The sequence below is a fragment of the Trichechus manatus genome, unplaced genomic scaffold (genome assembly GCF_000243295.1).
Source record: "Trichechus manatus latirostris isolate Lorelei unplaced genomic scaffold, TriManLat1.0 scaffold00031, whole genome shotgun sequence".
In the NCBI taxonomy this organism is placed as follows: Eukaryota; Metazoa; Chordata; class Mammalia; order Sirenia; family Trichechidae; genus Trichechus; species Trichechus manatus.
In genome coordinates this window covers 6,538,634-6,558,998 of record NW_004443967.1, presented here as the reverse complement: position 1 = coordinate 6,558,998, position 20,365 = coordinate 6,538,634, and the positions used below count along the sequence as shown (strand labels likewise).

The 20,365-nt window shown below is 43.9% G+C and overlaps 1 protein-coding gene across 2 annotated transcripts in view; it reads left to right on the top strand.

Annotated features, from left to right (window-relative positions):
* GFRA1 (GDNF family receptor alpha 1) overlaps nucleotides 1-3,361 on the top strand; it is a 236,893-nt gene extending 233,532 nt beyond the window's left edge. The window contains exons 10-11 of one of the 2 annotated variants that reach the window (XM_004374870.2): nucleotides 775-828; nucleotides 2,058-3,361. In XM_004374870.2, the coding sequence (XP_004374927.1) occupies nucleotides 775-828; nucleotides 2,058-2,213 (210 nt within the window). In that variant the 3' untranslated portion in view covers nucleotides 2,214-3,361. The remainder of the gene's footprint in view (nucleotides 1-774; nucleotides 829-2,057) is intronic. The other variant, XM_004374871.2, reaches the window with a different exon arrangement.
* The last annotated feature ends 17,004 nt before the right edge of the window (nucleotides 3,362-20,365 follow it).

The window sequence follows — 20,365 nt, the reverse complement described above, 5'->3', positions numbered from 1 at the left end:
CTGGTAACCAACAAAGATTGTTACTTTTTGTGTGTGAACTTTTTCATGGGTTTTTACAATAGAGGTCTCCTACAATATTTGTCCTTTTGTAATTGACTTATTTCACTTAGCATAATGTCCTCTAGTTTCATCCATGTTATGAGATGCTTCACAGATTCATCATTGTTCTTTCTGGTTGCCTAGTACTCCACTGTATGTATGTACCATAGTTTGTTTATCCATTCATCTGCTGATGGGCATCTAGGTTATTTCCATCTTTCTGCTATTGTGAACAATGCTGCCATGAACATAGGTGTGCATTATTGCAACATTTTTAACTAGGAGATACTTCTCAAAAATTAACATTCAGAAATATAAATGAGTGATCATTAAAAAACTTTTTCTTTAGTAACCTAGCACTGTGCCACCCCTATGGTAGATGGGGCTGGTCCACTCCATCGTGATGGGCTATGTCAAACACATTTTTATTTTGAAGACAATATTAAAAAAAAAGAACGTGAATTAGCTCATTAATAAATTTTATATTGATTACATGTTGAAATGGTAGCATATTGGGTTCAATAAAATCTATTATTAAAAGTAACTTTACCTGTTACCTCTTTACTTATGCGACTACTAGAAAATTTTAAATTATATATGAGGCTTATAGTTGCGGCTCACATATTTCTCTTGGATGATGCTGCTCTGACAGTTGTTTAATGGGTCATCAGTAATTACTCTTCTACTTTATACGTCTGAGCTTTTTATTTTTTTTTCCTTTTTGTCTCTCCTCAGGCACAGAAGCTGAAATCCAATGTATCAGGCAGCACACACCTCTGTCTTTCTGATGTAAGTTATGTTTCTTTCTGGGTCTTTCTGCATTTATAGAGACAGAGCCTTTGGGCTACTGGGGCATGGTATGGCCTAAAGAGCTCAGAGAAATAAGGTTTTAGGTCCATAAAAAACCTAAGCCACCCTCTTTGTCCCTTTGTCCCTCTGCCCTTTGAGCATGGTGCAGACTTCAGAACACAGAGCAGAAAGTCAGAACTAAGCGTGGGACCCAGGATCTTCATCTCAGAGCTGGTCTAACTCTAATACCATGGTTGCAATCCATGAGACTCTGATCACAGTTAGCCAGCACAGAGACGATACCCAGCAACTCTCACTGTTTACCCACACGTCCTCTATCCATCCACAGTGCCTTTGACTCTCCATGGCAACCTAGAGGTAGATAGGGGCAGGTCAGATTCCTCTTCCTGATTTACAGGTGGGGAGATGGACCATTCTGTTATGCAGTGATCAGTGTGTGGGGATGAGACCCTAGGGGATTGAGATGGGGATGGGGATGAAGGTGTCAGTCCTGCGAAGAACAGCTGTGCTTGCTGGGAGTCCAGAAACCTGGGTTCTGGCTTGGGCTTTCCCACTGATGAGCAGAGCCAGCTTCTTACCCTCTCTGACTCCTCATCTAGAAAATATAGGGTTGAGCTGGCTGACGGAGAGAAAGGCTGCCCATCTCTGATGCTATTGGAGGCGTATCTCGGCATGAGCCATTACTTGACTGGACAAGTTTTCTAAGATGATACACCCTGCCCTCCTTCCCTGACGGGGAGGGACAGGGAGCATTCCTTCTCAATCACTGGTACCCAAAAGGAGAAGTGTTCCATGTTATACAGCTACTGGGGGATTTGCACAGCAGGGGTGGAGAATGGCAAGAATACCTTCCCCCAAATCTCTTCCCCCAAATGGATTTTAATAACCCCTAACAGAGGAGCAAGAAGTAAGCATTGGCCAAACAGTTTATAAAAATTACCCAGTTCTCACCCAAGTTCATGGTTACTTCCCATAAAAACTGTAAGTGGGTGAATTGAAGTTTCAGTGGGAGACTCTTCGGTCAGCTTTGGTGAGTGGGATAGCTAGTCGCTGTGAATCGGAATCGGCTCAGCGGCAACAGGTTTGGTTTGGGTTTGGGTTTATAGCTAGTCGGGAATGGGGCTTGGGCAAGAAGGAGTGTGGTTAAAATACACTGTGGTAAAATAAATACACGCAGTGGGTGATAATGAAAATGTTCTTTCTTACAGCATGATTATGAAAAGGACGGCCTCGCTGGTGCTTCCAGCCACATAACCACAAAATCAATGGCTGCTCCTCCAAGCTGCAGCCTGTGCCCACTGCTGCTCCTGGTGGTACCAGCCCTGTCCACCCTATTATCTTTATCTTTGGCAGAAGCATCGTAGCTGCATTTACAAGACAACATGGACATGTAAAAAAGACAAAAACCAAGTTATCTGTTTCCTGTCTTCTTGTATATCTGAAATTCCAGTGTTAGGAGCTCAGTTGAGACACTGCTAAAACGGTTTCATCCAACTGGAATTTTTTTTTTTCTTTTCTTTTTAAAGAAGGCTTCTTGTGATACTTAGGGGCTTCTGTGGCATACTTGTTGCAGGGCTACATTCCAAACGCAGAAGGCTTTAGGGCATGCTGTATGCTAAAGGGACAGTTTGTAAATTGGGTGGTAAAGCCAGCTGGGGTGATGATGATGATGATGAACTGTTTTAACTCTGGCCTCTCCTAGCTAGACAGTGAGTTAGTGTTTCTAAAGAATCTTCCATTTCTCATGCAATGGCTTTGATTTCTAACGACAGAAACTGCGGCCGAACATGGGCACTGAGCTTTTTTGTCACAAAGCGAAGAGTCTCATGGAGAGTAGGCTTTGTGAAAACAAGCTTGTACTGATGTTCACCGTTCTGTATGTTCTCGCATTTTCCTTGCTGAAGTTTATGTACTGTAAACAGCTCTATGCTCTCCGGAAAACAAAAAACACCTGTCACCTCCAAATGTCGTGTCTGTCTTACAGTCAAAGTAGAGAGTGAGAGTGGGCTTGAAATGCCACAGTGTCTTCATCACCGAACGACACTCTCCTAAGCCTTACCTGAGTGAGAAGCCCTTAAACTAACACAAGTCAAATATAGCTGAAGCTTCACTCTAATACTCTTTACACTTATGAGGTTATATGTAGACAAAAAATTTTACTACTAAATGATTTCAACTATTGGCTTTCTATATTTTGAAAGTAACGATATTGTCTTCATTTTTTTACTGATGGTTTAATACAAAATACGTGGAGCTTGTTTTCCTCCCAGTAAGTAGCGTTATCTCTGATATTAACTTCATAAACACAACTCTTCAAAAGCAGACTCCAAGGGGTCTTGTGCTGCAGCAGAAAGCTCTGCATCACATTACTGTGGACAGGCAGGAGGAAACAGAGCAGCCCTGGCTTGGTCTTCTGTCATTTCTTGAAATGCAAGCGTGCATACCGGAGAGGAAACCAGCGGCCACTTGTAAATGTTCTAAAATGTGTAATGGCACCCTTGCCAGTTAACAGGACCCGGTACCCTGGTTTTCATGTTACCTGACAAAGGCAGCTTTGACTTGGGTGAGAGAGGGGGTGTGGTGCCCTCTCTTTCAGGAAACAGATCCATCCCAAGGTCCACAGTTCTTTCCTAAGGGTTGTTATCACTCCCAACTTGGATGGCACGGTCGCGTTCTAGAGACGTTTGATGTAAAGATCATCAGGAATCTGTGTGCATCGTGTTGCATGTCCTCCATGACAGATGGTGATTATGTAAAAAAGAAAGAAGGTTTGAGGGTCAAGAGGGTCAGCCTTAGGTGGAGATGAGTTGGTTGGCTCAGATCAGCAGAACAGCAACAGGACGCTTGTTCTAAAGCTTGTGCTGTGTTAGCTGTGTTAGCTACACACCATCTTCCATTGTTCTCTTCCTTAAAGGAACATACCCTAAAGTGCACCTCTGAAGCCTGGTTTTAGACGGCAAAACGCAGGCTCTACAGAGATTGAGTGATAGCATCATGTTTTTTCTAAAGTGGATAAAGAGAGGAGATGCCTCTTAGTAGAGTGCTCAGAAGCACTAGCTTTCTTCCGCAGAGTAGAGGGTTGGAGGGGGAAACCATGGTGAACATTTCATGCTGATCTCCTTTGCCCGCTGACGTTTTCCTTGTAAGAATTAATCAAATTACCAAGACAAAAATCTATTAAATCCAAGATAAAGGCGTAGTCTTTTAGCTCTGTTGGTGTTTGAAGTGCGTTTATATCCAAATGTTAATAAACACAAACGTGTAATACTAAGTACCACAGTTTTTCACTTTAAAACGTTTTCAGGGAAAATTCATCAAACACCCAACTGTACTGGATCAGTGAAAAGTTTCGTAAAGACTCCTACTTTGAATAAACACATTGAGTGTGTTGAAATATCTGGGATGCTAGTCATCTATGAGAACGTACCTGTGACAGAGCATATTTTGTTTTAGTTAAGGTATCTCTATGTATCTATACTGGACTAATTACATATGGGCCTGATTCTGTGTGATCCATTGAAGAAAGCTATTGATAATTTCTGCACTGAACAGTGGCTCTAATTAGCTTCAGATGACCAGAGAGGAAATGGGAGTTATCAGCACTGACAAGGGTAGCCTTCAGTGATGAGCGCATGGATGTGCAACACAAATTAAATTTTGAAAAGTCTCATCTATCACCAACAAAGATTTCATTTTTCTTCGGAGATAAAAGCATATTAGAGTTACCAAATTCTCAATCTGAGAATAAATTGCTTATTAAATAAACAGGGGGAAGGATGTTCAGTGGCAACACGTTAGAGAGGTTCTTATAAAATCCTGGCAAGCAATGTGGTGCCAGTGTGACACAGTGACCCGAAACACCATTATTTGCACCAAGACTGGATGGAGGAGGCAAATGATTCCAATTGTTCACCTATCTCACTTCCTCCTTGGAGCTAAGAAAGCAAAAATGGTTCACTACTTCCTGTCCTTTGGTCCCTGCATTTAGGGTGTCACCAAATACAGGGGCCAGGGTTTGGGCCTGTCACAGAAAGCATCTCATCCTAGTTGATTGTAATAAGACAGAGACAGTAACCTGTGTCCATGTAGAACATGACTCCCCAGATCAAGTCTAGCCATGCCCTACTGATTTCCGGAGAAAAAGAAAATAGCAATTTTGCCAAACTGATTAGAAGCACATTCATTCCACTTTGATGGTGAATCTCTTTGACCAACCTATGTCTGAGTATCTTTTGAAAAGAGCACAGGAAAGAGGAAGTGCACAATAGAGAGAGGGGTTGCCAAATGCCAACTGAATACTTATTTTTCCATGTCGGCGTTTTTCCAAACCTCTATAGAAGTATAAGTTGAAAATTACATAGATTATTTTTCATTAAGTATAACAAACTATATTCACAGTGTCATATAAGTGTGGTTTCTATATAAATTTTTTTTTTTTAATTTTACAATTCCTTATCCTGTAGTAAAACATGTATTAGAAGTTGGGTCTTCGAGTTCATCAGATACAGGACAGGGCTCCTCCAGGGTGGCTGTGGCCTGAGATTTGGTCTATATTAAAACTGCCCCTGTCTTATATATACATACTCCAAGGATGGGTGATCTGCAGTTGCATCCCATTTCCGGATGCCTCTTTGTATACTAAATCAGACTCCCCCAGCACTCCATCAGCTGAACTGGGAAAGTGGAAGAACAGAAGCATTTCTGAGTCAGTGTATAGTCCTTGGGAAAAAACATACAAGAGCAGTGGGAGTTGATATAATTAGCAAATTCTTTTCTTGGACTCCATCTTCAAATGTATTTCTGTTGTTATTATTTACAAAATAGTGGCCTCGGAGGAGCTGTCTTTTGGAAGAGAAGTTTTCATTCATGTAGTCAGACATGCACGGCTTAGTTGAGTCAGTAAACAAAACGTGGGCTGGGAAAGAGCTGCAGAAATAAATTACATTTGCTAATTCTTTTTCAATGCTGTCCTTCATCTTCTGGATTCACACCTCTGTGATCTTGTTGCTCTTGCTTCTGCTATCAAATGAGACCTTATGAGCTCCACCTTCTGGGGTCATCACGAGTAAAGAGCAGGGACTTTGATATTTTTCTAGAAAGATCTAAAACCAACAGATGTGAGTGACTTACCACTGGCCCAGGCACAGTTACAGCAGGAGGGTGGGGACGCACTGGGCTCGGTGAGTTTTAAGAGATGAAGCTGAATCAAGGTGTAACATGATGGCACCTGTCAACAGGTGAATGGATCATACGGTCTGTTGATGCTCCTTACTGATCAGAGTAGGCAACTTCTCCAAACAAAAGAGCCAGAGTTCTGTGAATTAGACAGCAGTTCCTTTGCGGGCAGGAAGCCAGAGCTAATACCTGGATGCCAGAAGAAGGCATTTCTTTTTAGAAATTCTAAAATGTAATAAAACAGCTGGGGTTTCGGTTGGATACCCTTAGAAGCTACATTTTTCTCTTATTCCTAAGATAGGCATCTCATGTATATATCTCACAACTCTTGACTTTGACACAGCTCTTCTTCTCAAGGGACCATTTGTCTTAGTCTATTTTCTAGAATTCTTTGTGAGAACCACACCTCTGAAACACGTTCTCACGGAGAAGCCTTAAATCTGCGGGTTTTCCCTGCCTCCATCCTGGGATGTATTCAGTGGGCCATTTAGCAAGGCTAGTTGTCTTCTTAAGATATTGGCTGACTCAGTTCTCTTCTGTGTTGATTATTGATGCCCACAGCTCGTCCTTGTTCTCTATTGCTTAGTATTTAACAGTGTCCCTTCCCATTAATTCTTCATCCTTATCACTCTAAATGTAATCCTACCCAAATGAATTCTTGTTCCATCAGATGCTTGTTTCACACGTAGCCCTGGCTTTTAGAAGAGGCAGAAGCCTCTCTCAGGAGCCAGGAGACCTAAAGATGATGCTAAATCCCCAGGTAGGAAGTTTGTCTACGTAATCCTCCCTGAGAGCCCTCTTCTTAGCTTTAGGATTGTCTTGTCTGCCGCATCTTCGCCAGGAATCCCTTTGTTGCTCTCTGATGAGCTCTACTCTTCTAGAGACAACACGGGGTGGTTGTCCAGCAGGATGCACCACCTGCACTCCCCATTGTTCTGAGACCCAGCCTGGAGGGGTGGGGAAGGATCACCATCCCTATTTCAATAAGCTGCCTGCTGAGAACCGCAGCTGTGAATAGTTATCGAGGAGGTCTCAGCCCCCTGAGGTCCCCAAGCTTATTTGACTAGTGCAGCTGTGACTTCGGCTGTTTGCCTCTGGCAGGTGCCAATATCAGCGTCTTGTCTCACTGCCATGAGGAGTTTATTTTGCTCAAGGGTGGCTGCCAAGGCCAGCACCAGCATCAATAGAAGGTTCTTTCTGATTGTCTTCTCTTCATCCCAGACCAGGCTTCCTTTCTAGTCCCCCGGTTTTCATTTTGTAGAGAGTGCCCTGAGGCTGGCCACAGACATCATCAGCCTCATCCTGGCTTTTGGCATTTCCTGTTCACCCAGCCCTTGCCTAGCCGAAAGCATTGTAGGTGCTTAGTGAACACTGGTGGAAGGAAAGACTTTGGGACTTTGAAGGGCCTCCTTCTGTGACCTGTTCTGTTTGCACAGTCCTGCTGGCACTGAGCTGTTACACACTGACTCTGAATGTGTCCCCTGAGGTTATGAAGGGTGGCTTGGGTTAAAGGGTCTAATTAAATATAAGAATCAAGAATCAAAGAAGCTTTAAGTCAGCCACTGTTTTCCCCACTAAGAGATGAAAAAACAGCACTTGTCCCAGGACCAGCCAATCCCAGCCAGCTCACCACACCTGCCAGGAAGGCCAAGACCCAAAATTGGGTGGGTTTGGTGGGAAATCAGCCAGTGAGTCTGCTGAAGAACTTGAGATAAAATCTACCTCAAGTGCAGGACGCCACAAGGAAGGTGGCTACTCCATCACCCCAGGTACGACAACCTTTCTGTGAGCATTCTGAGAAGCAGAGTCAGTGCTGACCCACTCAGCACCTGGACGCTTGCTTCCTCTGGCTGGGTGAGCCAGCCTTGTTGCTGAGGCTCCCCCTGTTCCTCAAGAGTGTAGGGCTCTCCAAGAGTGGCCGAGGGAAACACTGTCTCTCCCAGATTGGCAGAATCCTTCAGTTTGACACTGTTCAGAAAATTTCATTCTCTTTGTAAATAGACCTTGGAGCTTGGTCACCAATCGGTCACCTAGAGGTAAGTCCAAGCCACCTATGTGCGTAAAGCCACCCACCCAGCTCACATGCTGGGGACAAGGCAAACACAGCCACCCTGAGCCAGAAAGGCCTCCAGAGAGGACCCAATATAATCACTCCACTGAGCCTCAGAGGGCTGTGAACTCGGCCGAGCAGGCCACAGCTGTCAGGTACCCCCAGGATGCCAGGTGGGACTAAGATGCAGCTGAGATGCTTTAGCCAAGGAAAGCAAACAGCAGTACTCCTTCAAAATAACACCAGTGAATATGCACACGGGCCCCTGAGAGCTGCCAAACACAACGTGGCTCGTAGGACTAGAGTGAAGTGAAATGAACAGCTGGCAAATCCAGTGATGCCCTGGATACAGGAAGCCCAGGGCTGTTAGAAGTAGGTACAGGTATGTCACGGGGGCCAGGCTGGGGTGCCCATCACAGGTCCAGGGGAAGGTACTGTGGGCCTTCTCGGCACACTAGCATGTAAGGCTAGGTAGATACAGCTCTCTGTGTCACAGTGCTGCAGGGTGGTATGATCCAGCATTATCTTTCTGGCATGCAAAGCGTGCTTGATCTGGAATTTGGTTTTTTTATTTTTTAGCTTCAGCTGAAGGCAGTTCTGAAATGTGAAGAAAAAAAAAAAGAAGAATGGAAACCACAGACCCAAATCACAGATCGCCCTGCCTTATTTGGCTGTGGTCTTGCTGTAATCAGGCATTTCTGGTGTGCTTTCCTGGGTTCAGAAATAGCCGATTATCCTCCGAGGGTTGAAGAGATGGTTTCAGAAACCTGAAATCCAGGGCCTTATAGCTCTCCCAATTATCTCTTTTTTCTCTTCTTCTCCCTTCCGTCCCCCAAGCAAGGGGGGAGACTTGCTTTTCACCACGGAATTTGCTTTAAAAGATTTCTTACCATCTCATGTGCATTATCCCTTGATATTGAAATTATTTTTCTCTGTTTAATCCAACTCCTGCTGAGAAGCTGTGTGAGATTTAGGATGCGGGTTTTTTTTTTTTTTTTTTCCTCTCTCTTTTGGCTGGTGTTGCATTTTTTACTCTTAACCCCGAGGGCATGTCTCAACTTACGTTTGTTCTGTTTCGTGGAGGTGAAAACAGTACAGGTGGAATAGAAGGATTCTGATTTTTAATATATTTTTAGAATTCTGCCCTGAGAGAGGGGTTCAGACACCAGGCCTTGTCAGAGCTGGGTGAGGGGTGGAGTGGGCTTAGTGGAAACCTCCCATTATGAGAGGCTACAGATGGAACACCTCCTTCTGCCCTCCATTTTATATTGTCTGTTTACTACGTTTTCCACTTGTAGACGATCACACAATCATCTCCTCCTTATGAGTATCTGCTTTTCTTCCCACATGGCGTGCTCACACAGCTGTACTTTATCACCAACACACCCACAGAAGAACAGCTACTTACAGAACTACAAGTTTTGCTGTTTGGACTTTGGAAGTGGTTTTGTGATGTTTGAATTTTCTGTTAGCATATTGCGCAAGCACTACAGAATGTACGTATTCCCCTTGACCATTCCTCGCCTCAGAATGTCCTAATAAACATTGTTTTCTTTTTTAAAATAAAAAGAGGTATTGTGGCATCTTTTTTCTTTTACCCTAAATCCATTGGAAACCTGTTGCCATCCACTCAATTCTGACTCATAGTGACCCTATAGGACAGAGTAGAACTGCCCCATAGAGTTTCCAAGGCTGTAAATCATTGTGGAAGCAGATTGCGACGTCTTTCTCCCGTGGACCAACTGGTGGGTTTGAACTGCTGACCTTTCGATTAGCAGCTGACCGCTTCACCACTGCACCACGAGGGCTCCTAATCCATTGGAAAACAGTCTTGAAATCTACAAACACAAGAAGATCCTCAATGTTGAGATCTTAGAGTTTTGTGACAGTAAAGGAACTAAGATTCGTAAGAACTGAGCATGGCGGGTAGATCTCAGTTTACACACAACTGACATGTAGAAAAACAAACCAAACCAGTTGCCCTGTAGTCCGCTGGGGCTCATGGTGCCCCCACGTGTGCAGAGTAGAAATGCACTCCATAGGGTTTCACGGCTGTGACCTTTTGGAAGCAGATCATCAGGGCTGTCTTTTGAGGCCCCTCTGGATGGATTCGAACCCCTAACCTTTCAGTTAGTCAAATGCTTAACCATTTGCACTGCCCAGTGATGCCTTATCAACATGCAGGGCCGGGTCATTCTTTAGGGTGTATGTATAGCAGGGTAGACGATCCTGTGTATTGTAAGATTTTTAGCAGCATCCCTGGTCTCTACCTAGTAGATGCCAGTAGCAAACCTCCACCCCCAGTTGTGACCAAAACTATCTCCAGACATTGCCAAATGTCCCCTGAGGGGCAAAATCGCCCCCAGTTGAGAGCAAGTCTTCTAGACCCAACCCAATAACTCATGAGTACTGGAAGAAACCAGTTTCTAGCGTGAGGGCCACGTGTGGTGTTTATTTTATGCCCTCAAAGTACAGTTTTATGATTAGTAAGTAGGGTTGGTGGATTCTCTAGTTACCATCATATTTTTATTGAACTATTTGTATAAACTTACAAATACTAAGCATTTTAATTAAAAAAATGAAGACCTAGAGTGGGTCATTTTTCTTGTTCCAGCATTTAGTTCAGTACATGACAAAGAAGAGTCCTTGGTCCCTTAACATTGCATGAGGCTAGTTTTTATCTCTCTGAATTAGGATCATAATCCTGGTTGCTCAAAAAAAAATTATGTCCCCACACCCTGGGGAAATTATAATCTCTAGCATCCTAGTCACCACCGGCATTTTTTAGGCAATATATTAAAACACAAAACATAGCAATTAATTTCACTACCCTTGTTTGCTTCAGTATGCAGCTTTTTTTAAAAAAAGCAAAAACCAATTGTCTTTGAGTCTATTCTGATTCATGGTGCTCCCATGTGTGTCAGAATAGGACTTTAATACATAGAGTTTTCAATGGCTGATTTTTTGGGAGTAGAACGCCAGGACTTTCTTCTGAGGTGCCTCTGGGAGGACTTGAACCTTCAACCTTTCAGTTAGCAGCCAAGCACGTTAACCGTTTGCACCACCCAGCCCACTAAAGAGCAAGAAGACCTTGCTGTTTGTAAAAGCCTGCGTTTCACTTGAGAAGTGTAGGGCAAGCTTTTGTTCTCTTTGTGATTTTTCATTCCTGTGGGGTTTCCTACTCCCTTGCTTCCTGGGGCCTGTTTTCAGCTGACCAAGTTAGAATGATTTCAGTCAGACTCCACAGAACACCCAAGTTGGTTTGGAGCAAAAGTTTGTGGGCAGTTGGATCTGGGCCTGGCGTTTTAGAGGTATAACAAAGCCCAGGGTCCCACAGCTCATCTGGTCCTGGCTTCTCAGAGCGGCCTTTGCAGAAACCCCCACGTATATTCATGGAGAAATGAAAGCCCCGCGTGTCACACAGGAGAGCTGGGCCTATGGGGAAGGGCAGGGCCAGGACATCCCTGAGTCATCAAATAGAAATGAGGGAGCAGACACAGCGCCCCGGGGACCTCAAGCCTCTGCCTCCAGCCTGTTCCTCCTCTAACCGTCTTTCAAATACAACCAAATCCCCAAGACACAGGTGATAGAAATTGTAGAAGCTGGAACAAGAAATCACTAGTAAAATCCTGAGAGATGCCAAGTGAATAAAAACTGTGACAGAAACAAGTTACAAGACGGCTTGTGTTTGGTGATATAAATAAAGCATAAACGAAAACACAGTGATGTGAAAGATACAAGCAGGAATATCCGTAAAAGTCACATAAACCAGCAGTGCCGGCTGCTCTGATGGGTTTTAGCCTCTTCGTCCAGGCTGGTAGATAAAGAATTCTCTGAGCATTAGAAGGAGGTGGGCGTTGGAACTGAGAAACTGGCACTCTTCAATAGTATAGCTTGGGTGGTACATAAATAGGGACAATCTTTCTAGAAAACTGTTTGACAATATGTATCACAATTTAAAATCCACATCCTCTTTGAGCCAACAATTCTGCTGCAAGGAATTTCTATTACCCTACATTCTTACACAGCATGCTGCGATCATGCGAAAGAATTTCTAGTGCAAAATAATTTCTAACAGCAAGAAACTTGAAAAAACCTGGGCAGTGAACTGGTTAAAGAATGTATGGTGCATCTAGATGAGGGAATATTATGCAGCTGAAAAGAAAGTAGGGGTGCATCCACTGAAATGGAGAGCAGCGTAAGGTCTATCAAGTGAAAAGGCAAGCACAGGACAATGAAAAATATGGCTTATTGGTATACATTTTAGAAAGACAGATACACCAGTACCAGGGCCAGTTGCTGTCTAGCCGAATCCTACTCATGGCAACCCCATGTGTGTCAGAATAGGACTGGTTCATAAGGTTTTCAATGGCTGATTTTTTGGAAGTAGATCTCCAGGCCTTTCTTCTAAGGCACCTCTAGGTGGATTCGAGTGCATTAACAGTTTGCAACACCCAGAGACTCCAGATAGAGATAGAGATAAAGATGGAAATAGGATCCCTGGGTAGTGCAAAGGGTTAAGTACTTAACGAATAGCCCAAAGGTTGGCAGTTTGAACCCACGCAGAGGCACCTCAGCAGACACAACCTTGAAAACTCTACAGAACAGTTCTAGTCTGCACACATGGGGTCACCATGAGTCGGAATTGATTCGGCCACAACTAACAAAAAAAAAAAAATTAAAAAGTTATAGGTATTTGTAGTTGTTATTAGGCACCATTGAGTTGGTGCCGACTCATAGCGGCCCTGTGTACAACAGAACAAAATACTGCCCGGTCCTGCACCATCCTTACAGTCATTGATATGTTTGAGCCCATTGTTCTGCCACTTCAGTCCATCTTGTTGAAGGTCTTCCTCTTTTTCACTGACCCTCTGCTTCACTAAGCATGGTGTCTGTCTTAGTTATCTAGTGCTGCTATAACAGAAATACCACAAGTGGATGAATTTAACAAAGAGAAATTTATTCTCTCACAGTCTAGGAGGCTAGAAGTCGAAATTCAGGGTGCCTGCTCCAGGGGAAGACTTTTTCTCTGTCAGCTCTGGGGGAAGGTCCTTGTCATCAGTCTTCCCTGGTCTAGGAGCTTCTCAGCACAGGGACCCCAAATCCAAAGGATGCACTGTGCTCCAGACTGCTTTCTTGGTGGGAGGAGGTCCCCCTGTCTCACTGCTTGCTTCTCTCTTTTATATCTCAAAAGAGATTGACTCAAAGCACCACCTAATTCTTGCAGATTGAGTCCTGTCTCATTAACATAACTGCCTCTAATCCTGCCTCATTAATACCATAGAGGTAGGATTTACAATACACAGGAAAATCACATCAGATGGCAAAATGATGGACAATCACACAATACTGGGACTCATGCCCTAGCTAAGTTGACACATATTTTGGGGGGACACGATTCAATCCATAACAATGTCCTTCTTCAGGGACTGGTTCCTCCTGATAACATGTCCAAAGTACGTGAGATGAAGTCTTGCATTCTTCACTTATAAAGAACATTCTGACTGTACATCTTCCAAGACAGATTTGTTCGTTCTTCTGGCAGTTCATGGAATATTCAACGTTCCTTGCCAACACCATAATTCAAAGACATCAGTTCTTCTCTGGTCTTCCTTATTCATTGTCCAGCTTTCACATGCATATGAAGTGATTGAAAAAACCATGGCTTGAGTCAAGTGCACCTTAATCCACAAAGTGACATCTTTTCTTGTCAACACTTTAAAGAGGTCTTTTGCAGCATATTTGCCCAATGCAATACATCATTTGATTTCTTGACTGTTGCTTCCATGGGCATTGATTGTGGATCCAAGTTAAATGAAATCCTTGACAACTTCAGTCTTTTCCCCATTTATCATGATGTTGCTTATTGGGCCAGTTGTGAATTTTTGTTTTGTGTTTATGTTGAGGTGTAATCCATACTGAAGGCGTGGTCTTTGATATTCGTCGGTAACTGCTTCAAGTCCTCTTCACTTTTAGCAAGCAAGGTTGTGTCATCTGCATAACACAGGTTGTTAATGATTCTTTCTCCAGTCCTGATGTACCATTCTTCTTCATATAGTCCAGCTTCTCAGATTATTTGCACAGCATAGAGACTGAATAAGTACAGTGAAAGGATACAACCCTTATACACACCTTTCCTGATTTTAAACCACTCAGTATCCCCTTGTTTTGTTAGAATGACTGCCTCTTGGTCTATGTACAGGTTCCTCATGAGCACAATTAAGTGCTCTGGAATTCCCATTCTTCGCAATGTTATCCATAATTTTTTATAATCCACACAGTTGAATGCCTTTGCATAGTCAGTAAAATACAAGTAGACATCTTTCTGGTATTCTCTGCTTTTAGCCATGATCAATCTGACATCAACAATGATATCCCTCATTCCATTTCCTCTTCTGAATCCAGCTTGAATTGCTGGCAGCTCCCTGTGGAGGTACTACTGCAACCATTTTTGAATTATTTTCAGTAAAATTTTACTTGTGTGTAATACTAATGATATTGTTCAATAATTTTCACGTGCTGTTGGATCACCTTTCTTTGGAATGGGCACAAATATGAATCTCTTCCAGTTGATTGACCAAGTAGCTGTCTTCCAAATTTCTTGGCATAGACAAGTGAGTGCTTCCAGCATTTCATTCCTAGAGTCTTGTTTTTCACCAGACTTCAGCACAGCTTGAACTTCTTTCAATACCATTGGTTCTTGATCATAAGCTGCCTCTTGACATGGTTGAACATCAACCAATTCTTTTGGTACAGTGACTTTGTATATTCCTTCCATCTTCTTCTGATGCTTCCTGCATCTTTCAAAAGTTTGCTTGCCCATAGAATCCTTAAATATTGCAACTCAAGGCTTGAATTTTTTCTTCAGTTCTTTCAGCTTGAGAAGTGCTGAGCAAGCTCCTCCCCTTTGGTTTTCTAACTCTAGGTCTTTACACATTTCATTATAATAATTTACGTTGTCTTCTCAAGCCCCCCTTTGAAATCTTCTGTTCAGCTCTTTACTTCATCACTTCTTCCACTCTCTTTAGCTACTCTATGTTCAAGGGCACGTTTCAGAGTCTCTTCTAACTTCCATTTTGGTCTTTTCTTTCTTCCCTGTCTTTTTAATGACTTTTTGCTTTCTTCACGTGTGATATCCTTGATTTCATCCCACAGCTTGTCTAGTCTTTGGTCATTAGCATTCAGTGTGTCAAACCTATTCTCGAGATGATCTCTAAATTCAGGTGGGATATACCCAAGGTTGTACTTTGGCTCTCATGGACTTATTTTAATTTTTTCAGCTTCAACTTGAACTTGCATATCAGCAATTGATGATCTGTTCTGCAGTCAGCCCCTGGCCTCGTTCTGACTGATGGTATTGAGCTTCTCCAACATCTCTTTCCACAAATGTGGTCGATTTGATTTCTGTGTGTTCCATCTGGCAAGGTCCATGTGTATAGTCGCCATTTCTATTGTTGAAGAAAAGATATTTGCGATGAATAAGTCGTTGGTCTTGCAAAATTTTATCATGCGATCTCTGGCATCATTTCTATTACCAAAACCACATTTTCCAACAACTGATCCTTCTTTGTTTCCAATTTTCTCATTCCAGTCACCAATGACTATCAATGCATCTTGATTGCATTTTTATCAATTTCAGACTGCAGAAGTTGGTAAAAATCTTCAAGGTATAGGGAGGAACCCTGGTGATGCAGTGATTAAAGGCTTGACTGCTAACCAAAAGTTTGGCAGTTTGAGCCCACCAGCCACTTCAGGGGAGGAAGATGTGGCAGTCTTCGTCCATAAAGATTTATAGCCTTGAAACCCTATGGGGCAGTTCTCCTCTGTTCCTATAGAGTCGATGTGAGTCAGAATCGACTCGATGGCAATGGGTTTTTTTGGTTTTATAGGTATAGATATAGACCCTGGATATGCAGTTTTACTGTGCCCATATATTATTTTTACCAATTGCTTTTTGAAGAATAAAAAGTAAAGGACGGGTAAGCTGTGCAGCTGCTGGAACCCAACCTCCAATTCTGACCCCTGCTCTCTGGAGGAAAGAGGCTGATGCAGCCTGACTCAGAGCACACCCCTGACTAGCATTTCTTCCTGCCTCCAGGAAAGCCCTGCACAGTCCAACAAAGTGGCTTTCCCAAGATTAATTGCTGCAATTTGGGCAGGAAGCACCTTCCGGTCACCTGCTGTATGCTGCGTGCACAGGAGGGATTTTAAACAATTTCTCACCCAGTGGTTGCGGACACGGGGTGAGTCATCTCCATGTAGGGAAGGTGGGGCAGCTCTTTTGGAGACAGGAATGTCAAGCATCACCCCGTTTTGGGGACGTTGCTCTCAGAGAGCGCATGATAGCACAGCTCTTGGTTTCATGCCCAGCACAGGGATGGACAGGCTCTCTGCACATGACCTCACTCCATCTTCAGAGCACCTCCAAGATAGGATTAGTCTAACTTTGCAGCCAGGAGACTGAGACTCAGAGAGGGCAAGTGACTGATATAAAGTCACACAGCCAGTGGAGGCTGAGAGGGACTTGAACCCAGTTTTCTGATGCCAGCATCCATTTAAACCATTTTCTCTGGACTTGTGGAAAGAAAGTGCCCTGGCTTTTGGCCAGAAAAGCTCACAAGACACCCCACATCCCTACTCCTTTCCCTCCCCACTTGGGACCATGTTGTGAGAGCAGCCAAATTGATGTACTGCAGCATGAACCAGTCCTCGCAAGATAATGAGATTACCTCCCTTGCCTTAAGGAAAAGAACAGCAGATTAAAAAAGAAATATGACAACACATCTGAGTGCCAGGACTGCTCCCCAGGGAGTCCCACTTCCATTTCCGTCCCTCATTCTAGACATAAAACCAATTAAAGGAGTTGCAACGTCCACAGTTAACACCAAGTGACAAAAGCCTGCCTAAGTGTTTTAAAGATCTAATTTACCCACAGGCTGTGCCCAGAAAGACATTGCTTCCTCTTATTGGACAACTTTGGAAGTGCTTGACCCAAGTCTGACTTCACAGGGTGCCCAGTTGTTCTCCTTGGACTCCCCCGCTCCCCGGAAGCCGTCACTCTCTGCACCTATTCTGTCTTCAATCCACAGAAAGCGGGAGCTCTTGTCATTGAGTTGTTGGTGGAGAGCAGGGCTTGTGTTTCTCCCTCGGGTGGAAATAGACCTCTAGCAGGGTGACTGGCTCAGGAAAATCTTTTACTCCCTAGTTGCTGTCTTGCACTAAATTTGGACCTCTCCCACTTATGCCCTGTGATGGTTAATTTTAGATGTCAACTTGGCTAGGCTATGGTTCTCAGTGGTTTTGCTAAACACTGGAGTAGTTGCTGTTCCATAATGTAATCTAACACAATTTAATGTAATCACGTTCCATAGGTAATCTAATATAATATAATCCATCAATCAGTTGAAAGGGGAGTACCTTAAGGTGTGGTCTGCCTTCAGACTATAAATAGACAGTTTGGCAGAACTTGCTGTCTTTCTCAACTCTGCACTCTTCATGTCACCAAACTGAGGATCTCAGAATGCAAGCCTGCCGCCTGACCTACAGATTTTGGATTTGCCAGCCACCCACAATCCTGTGAGCCAGCAAGAATCTCCAGCCTGCCACCTCACCTATGAATTTTGGACTTTCCAGCCGTCACAACTGCATGAGCCAATTCCTTGAAGTAAATCAATCTTTCTCTCTCTCTCTCTCTGAGATATATATCTCTGACTGGTTCTGTTTCTCTAGAGAACCCTGATTAAGACAAGCCCCAACCAAAAAAAAAAAAACCCATTGCCGTTGAGTAGATTCTGACTCACAGCAACCCTACAGGACAGAGTAGAACTGCCCCATAGGGTTTCCAAGGAGCACCTGGTGGATTTGAACTGCCGACCTTTTGGTTAGCAGCTGAACTCTTAACCACTATGCCACCAGGGTTTCCAGACATGCCCCACACCTAGAAAAACAGAGGACAAGAGAGCATTGCAGTTAGGCAGTCTTACCCTTGAAGACTTTTATGAAACAGTTAAAGCCATTTCCTTCATCTCATTTCAGGATGGGGCATCTACCATAGTTTACGTAAATAACGTGTACCTTCTATGTTGGTTTGCCAACCATGACCTCCCCTCTGAAGGTATTTTCATAAGCACTGCTATGTCAATTTTTTTACATGTTGCTGTAAAAAAAATAGCATAGCATGCTTACAAAAATACCTCACACCTCACGGGGAGGGCACAGTTGGCAAACAAACATAGAAGACACGCGTTATTTGTTTAAAAATACAGTACTTTTGAAGTGATCAGACCAAAATCAGTGGATGGAAAGTGGGTTTTATTCCTTCATTTGCAAGGATTTCATTCCAGCTTTGGCAAAGGATCTTTGGAAAATATTACCCAAATTGAGAAGAAGATGTAAAATAGGCAATAAGGAAAAGGTCGCTCTGGTGATACATGTTTCTAATCTAAGTTTGCTTCCCCTTCCAGTCAATTGAAAAAGAAACCCTGACACTATCCATCGTCCACTAGCGCCCAGTACTGAATATTAAAGCAGCCACATTCTGTACAAAGCTGGTTTGTTTTCATGCTTCCAAAACATTGCAGGCAATGGAAGATGCTTCAGGTACTCAAACAACATCTCTTTAATTTGAGAGCACTTTACAATTTAAAGGAATCCCTGGGTGGGGTAAACAGTTAAGTACTTAGCTGCTAACCAAAAGGTTGGAGGTTCAAGTCTACCCCAAGGTGCCACAGAAGAAAAGCCTGATGATCTACTTCTGAAAAAGTAGCCATTGCAAACCCTATGGAGCCCAATACTACCGTATTTTTACACAGATAACATGCGCCTTCTGTGTTTGTTTGCTGGCCTTGCTCTCCTCCCTTGAGGTAATTTGTAAGCGTGCTATGTTAATTTTTTTTACAGCAACAGGTGGAAGAGGATTGGCATAGCAGAGCTTGTGAGGGTGTCTTGAGTGGGGTTGGGGGGAGAGCGTGGCCAGCAAACAAAAGCAGAAGGCGTGCATTATTTGCATAAAAATACGGTACTCTGACACACATGGGGTTGCTGTGAGTTGGAGTCCACTTCTCACTTGTGCTCTCCCTTGACCCTCTTGGGGTGGATGGGGAGCCAATGGGTCATCTCCATTTATGGATGCAGAAAGAGAGGCCCAGAAATGGCCTGGTTGGGTCCGGGGCAGAGGAGGCCCTGTAGCCCCGCAGCTCTCATGCCAGCCAACACACCACCTAACCTTCCCCATCAGCCTCCAGTCTTCCTTTTCTAGTGTTCTCCTACTCACACAGGGATTGCCAACTATTTTAATTTACAACGAGCTTTTCCCAAACACATCCATCTACTCTATTTTTTATTCCCCTGAGTTTTTCCAGGCAATTTTTTCAGGGTGTTTGGTGTTCTTTGAATGACACCTTCTGTGATTTAGGGGACGGCCACTCCAGATACCCAGTGTGAGTTGGCCAGGTGAGCTGCAAGGTGCTGCTCATCTGCTGGCAAGTCTCAGCCCTTGAGGACCAACAAGTGGAGTAGAGGGATGAGATGGTGACTTCCTCACCAGACACCAAAATGCCCTGAGGAGGGGAACCAAGGTGCAGGGGAGGGGTGATGAAGGGTGTCAGCACTGCCCTCGGTGGCCTGGTTACACGCCCCTGGTGCGGGGAGACACCCACATTCATCTTTCCTTCACCCACATAACGAGCCTAGAGCTAGCAAACCCCAGTGGCTCAGACACTGGGACCTCCAGGCCTGCCCTCAGCCCCCACCATTGAGTCCATCTCTGTTTTGGTCCTGGCTTCTTTCCTGCCTGCAAAGACCTGTGATTTCCCTGGACTCCATGTACTGGTGGTTACTCTGCTAAATAACACTGACGATCTCGTTGGCTCTTCTCAGCAAGCCCATTTTGCAGATGAGGAACTTGCTGCAAGTCCCACAGATCAGAGGGGATCCAGGATTCAAACTCAGGCATTCTGACTCCAGGGTTGGCCTTGTAACCTCTGTGCTATCCTGTAGCAGCCCGGGCCTAGAAGAGGCTTCCTGCAAATCCCATCATTTTCCAAAGCCGTGAAGAGATTAGATTGCTGAGGAAACCTGAGGTTTTACATTGGCAATCCTTTTGTAATAAGGTAAGCCAGTGTACGTGTTTAGAGTTTTTTCTTAATTTGGGATTTACTGACAGCAAAACAGAACTCTCCTTTAGGCAATCATTTTAGTGAGTCTGACTCCAACCTTAGCCTGGATGGCTTCACACACAGCTCACTCCCCACCCAGGAAGGTTAAGTCCCTGTGTCTCTGCTCTTTTCCGGC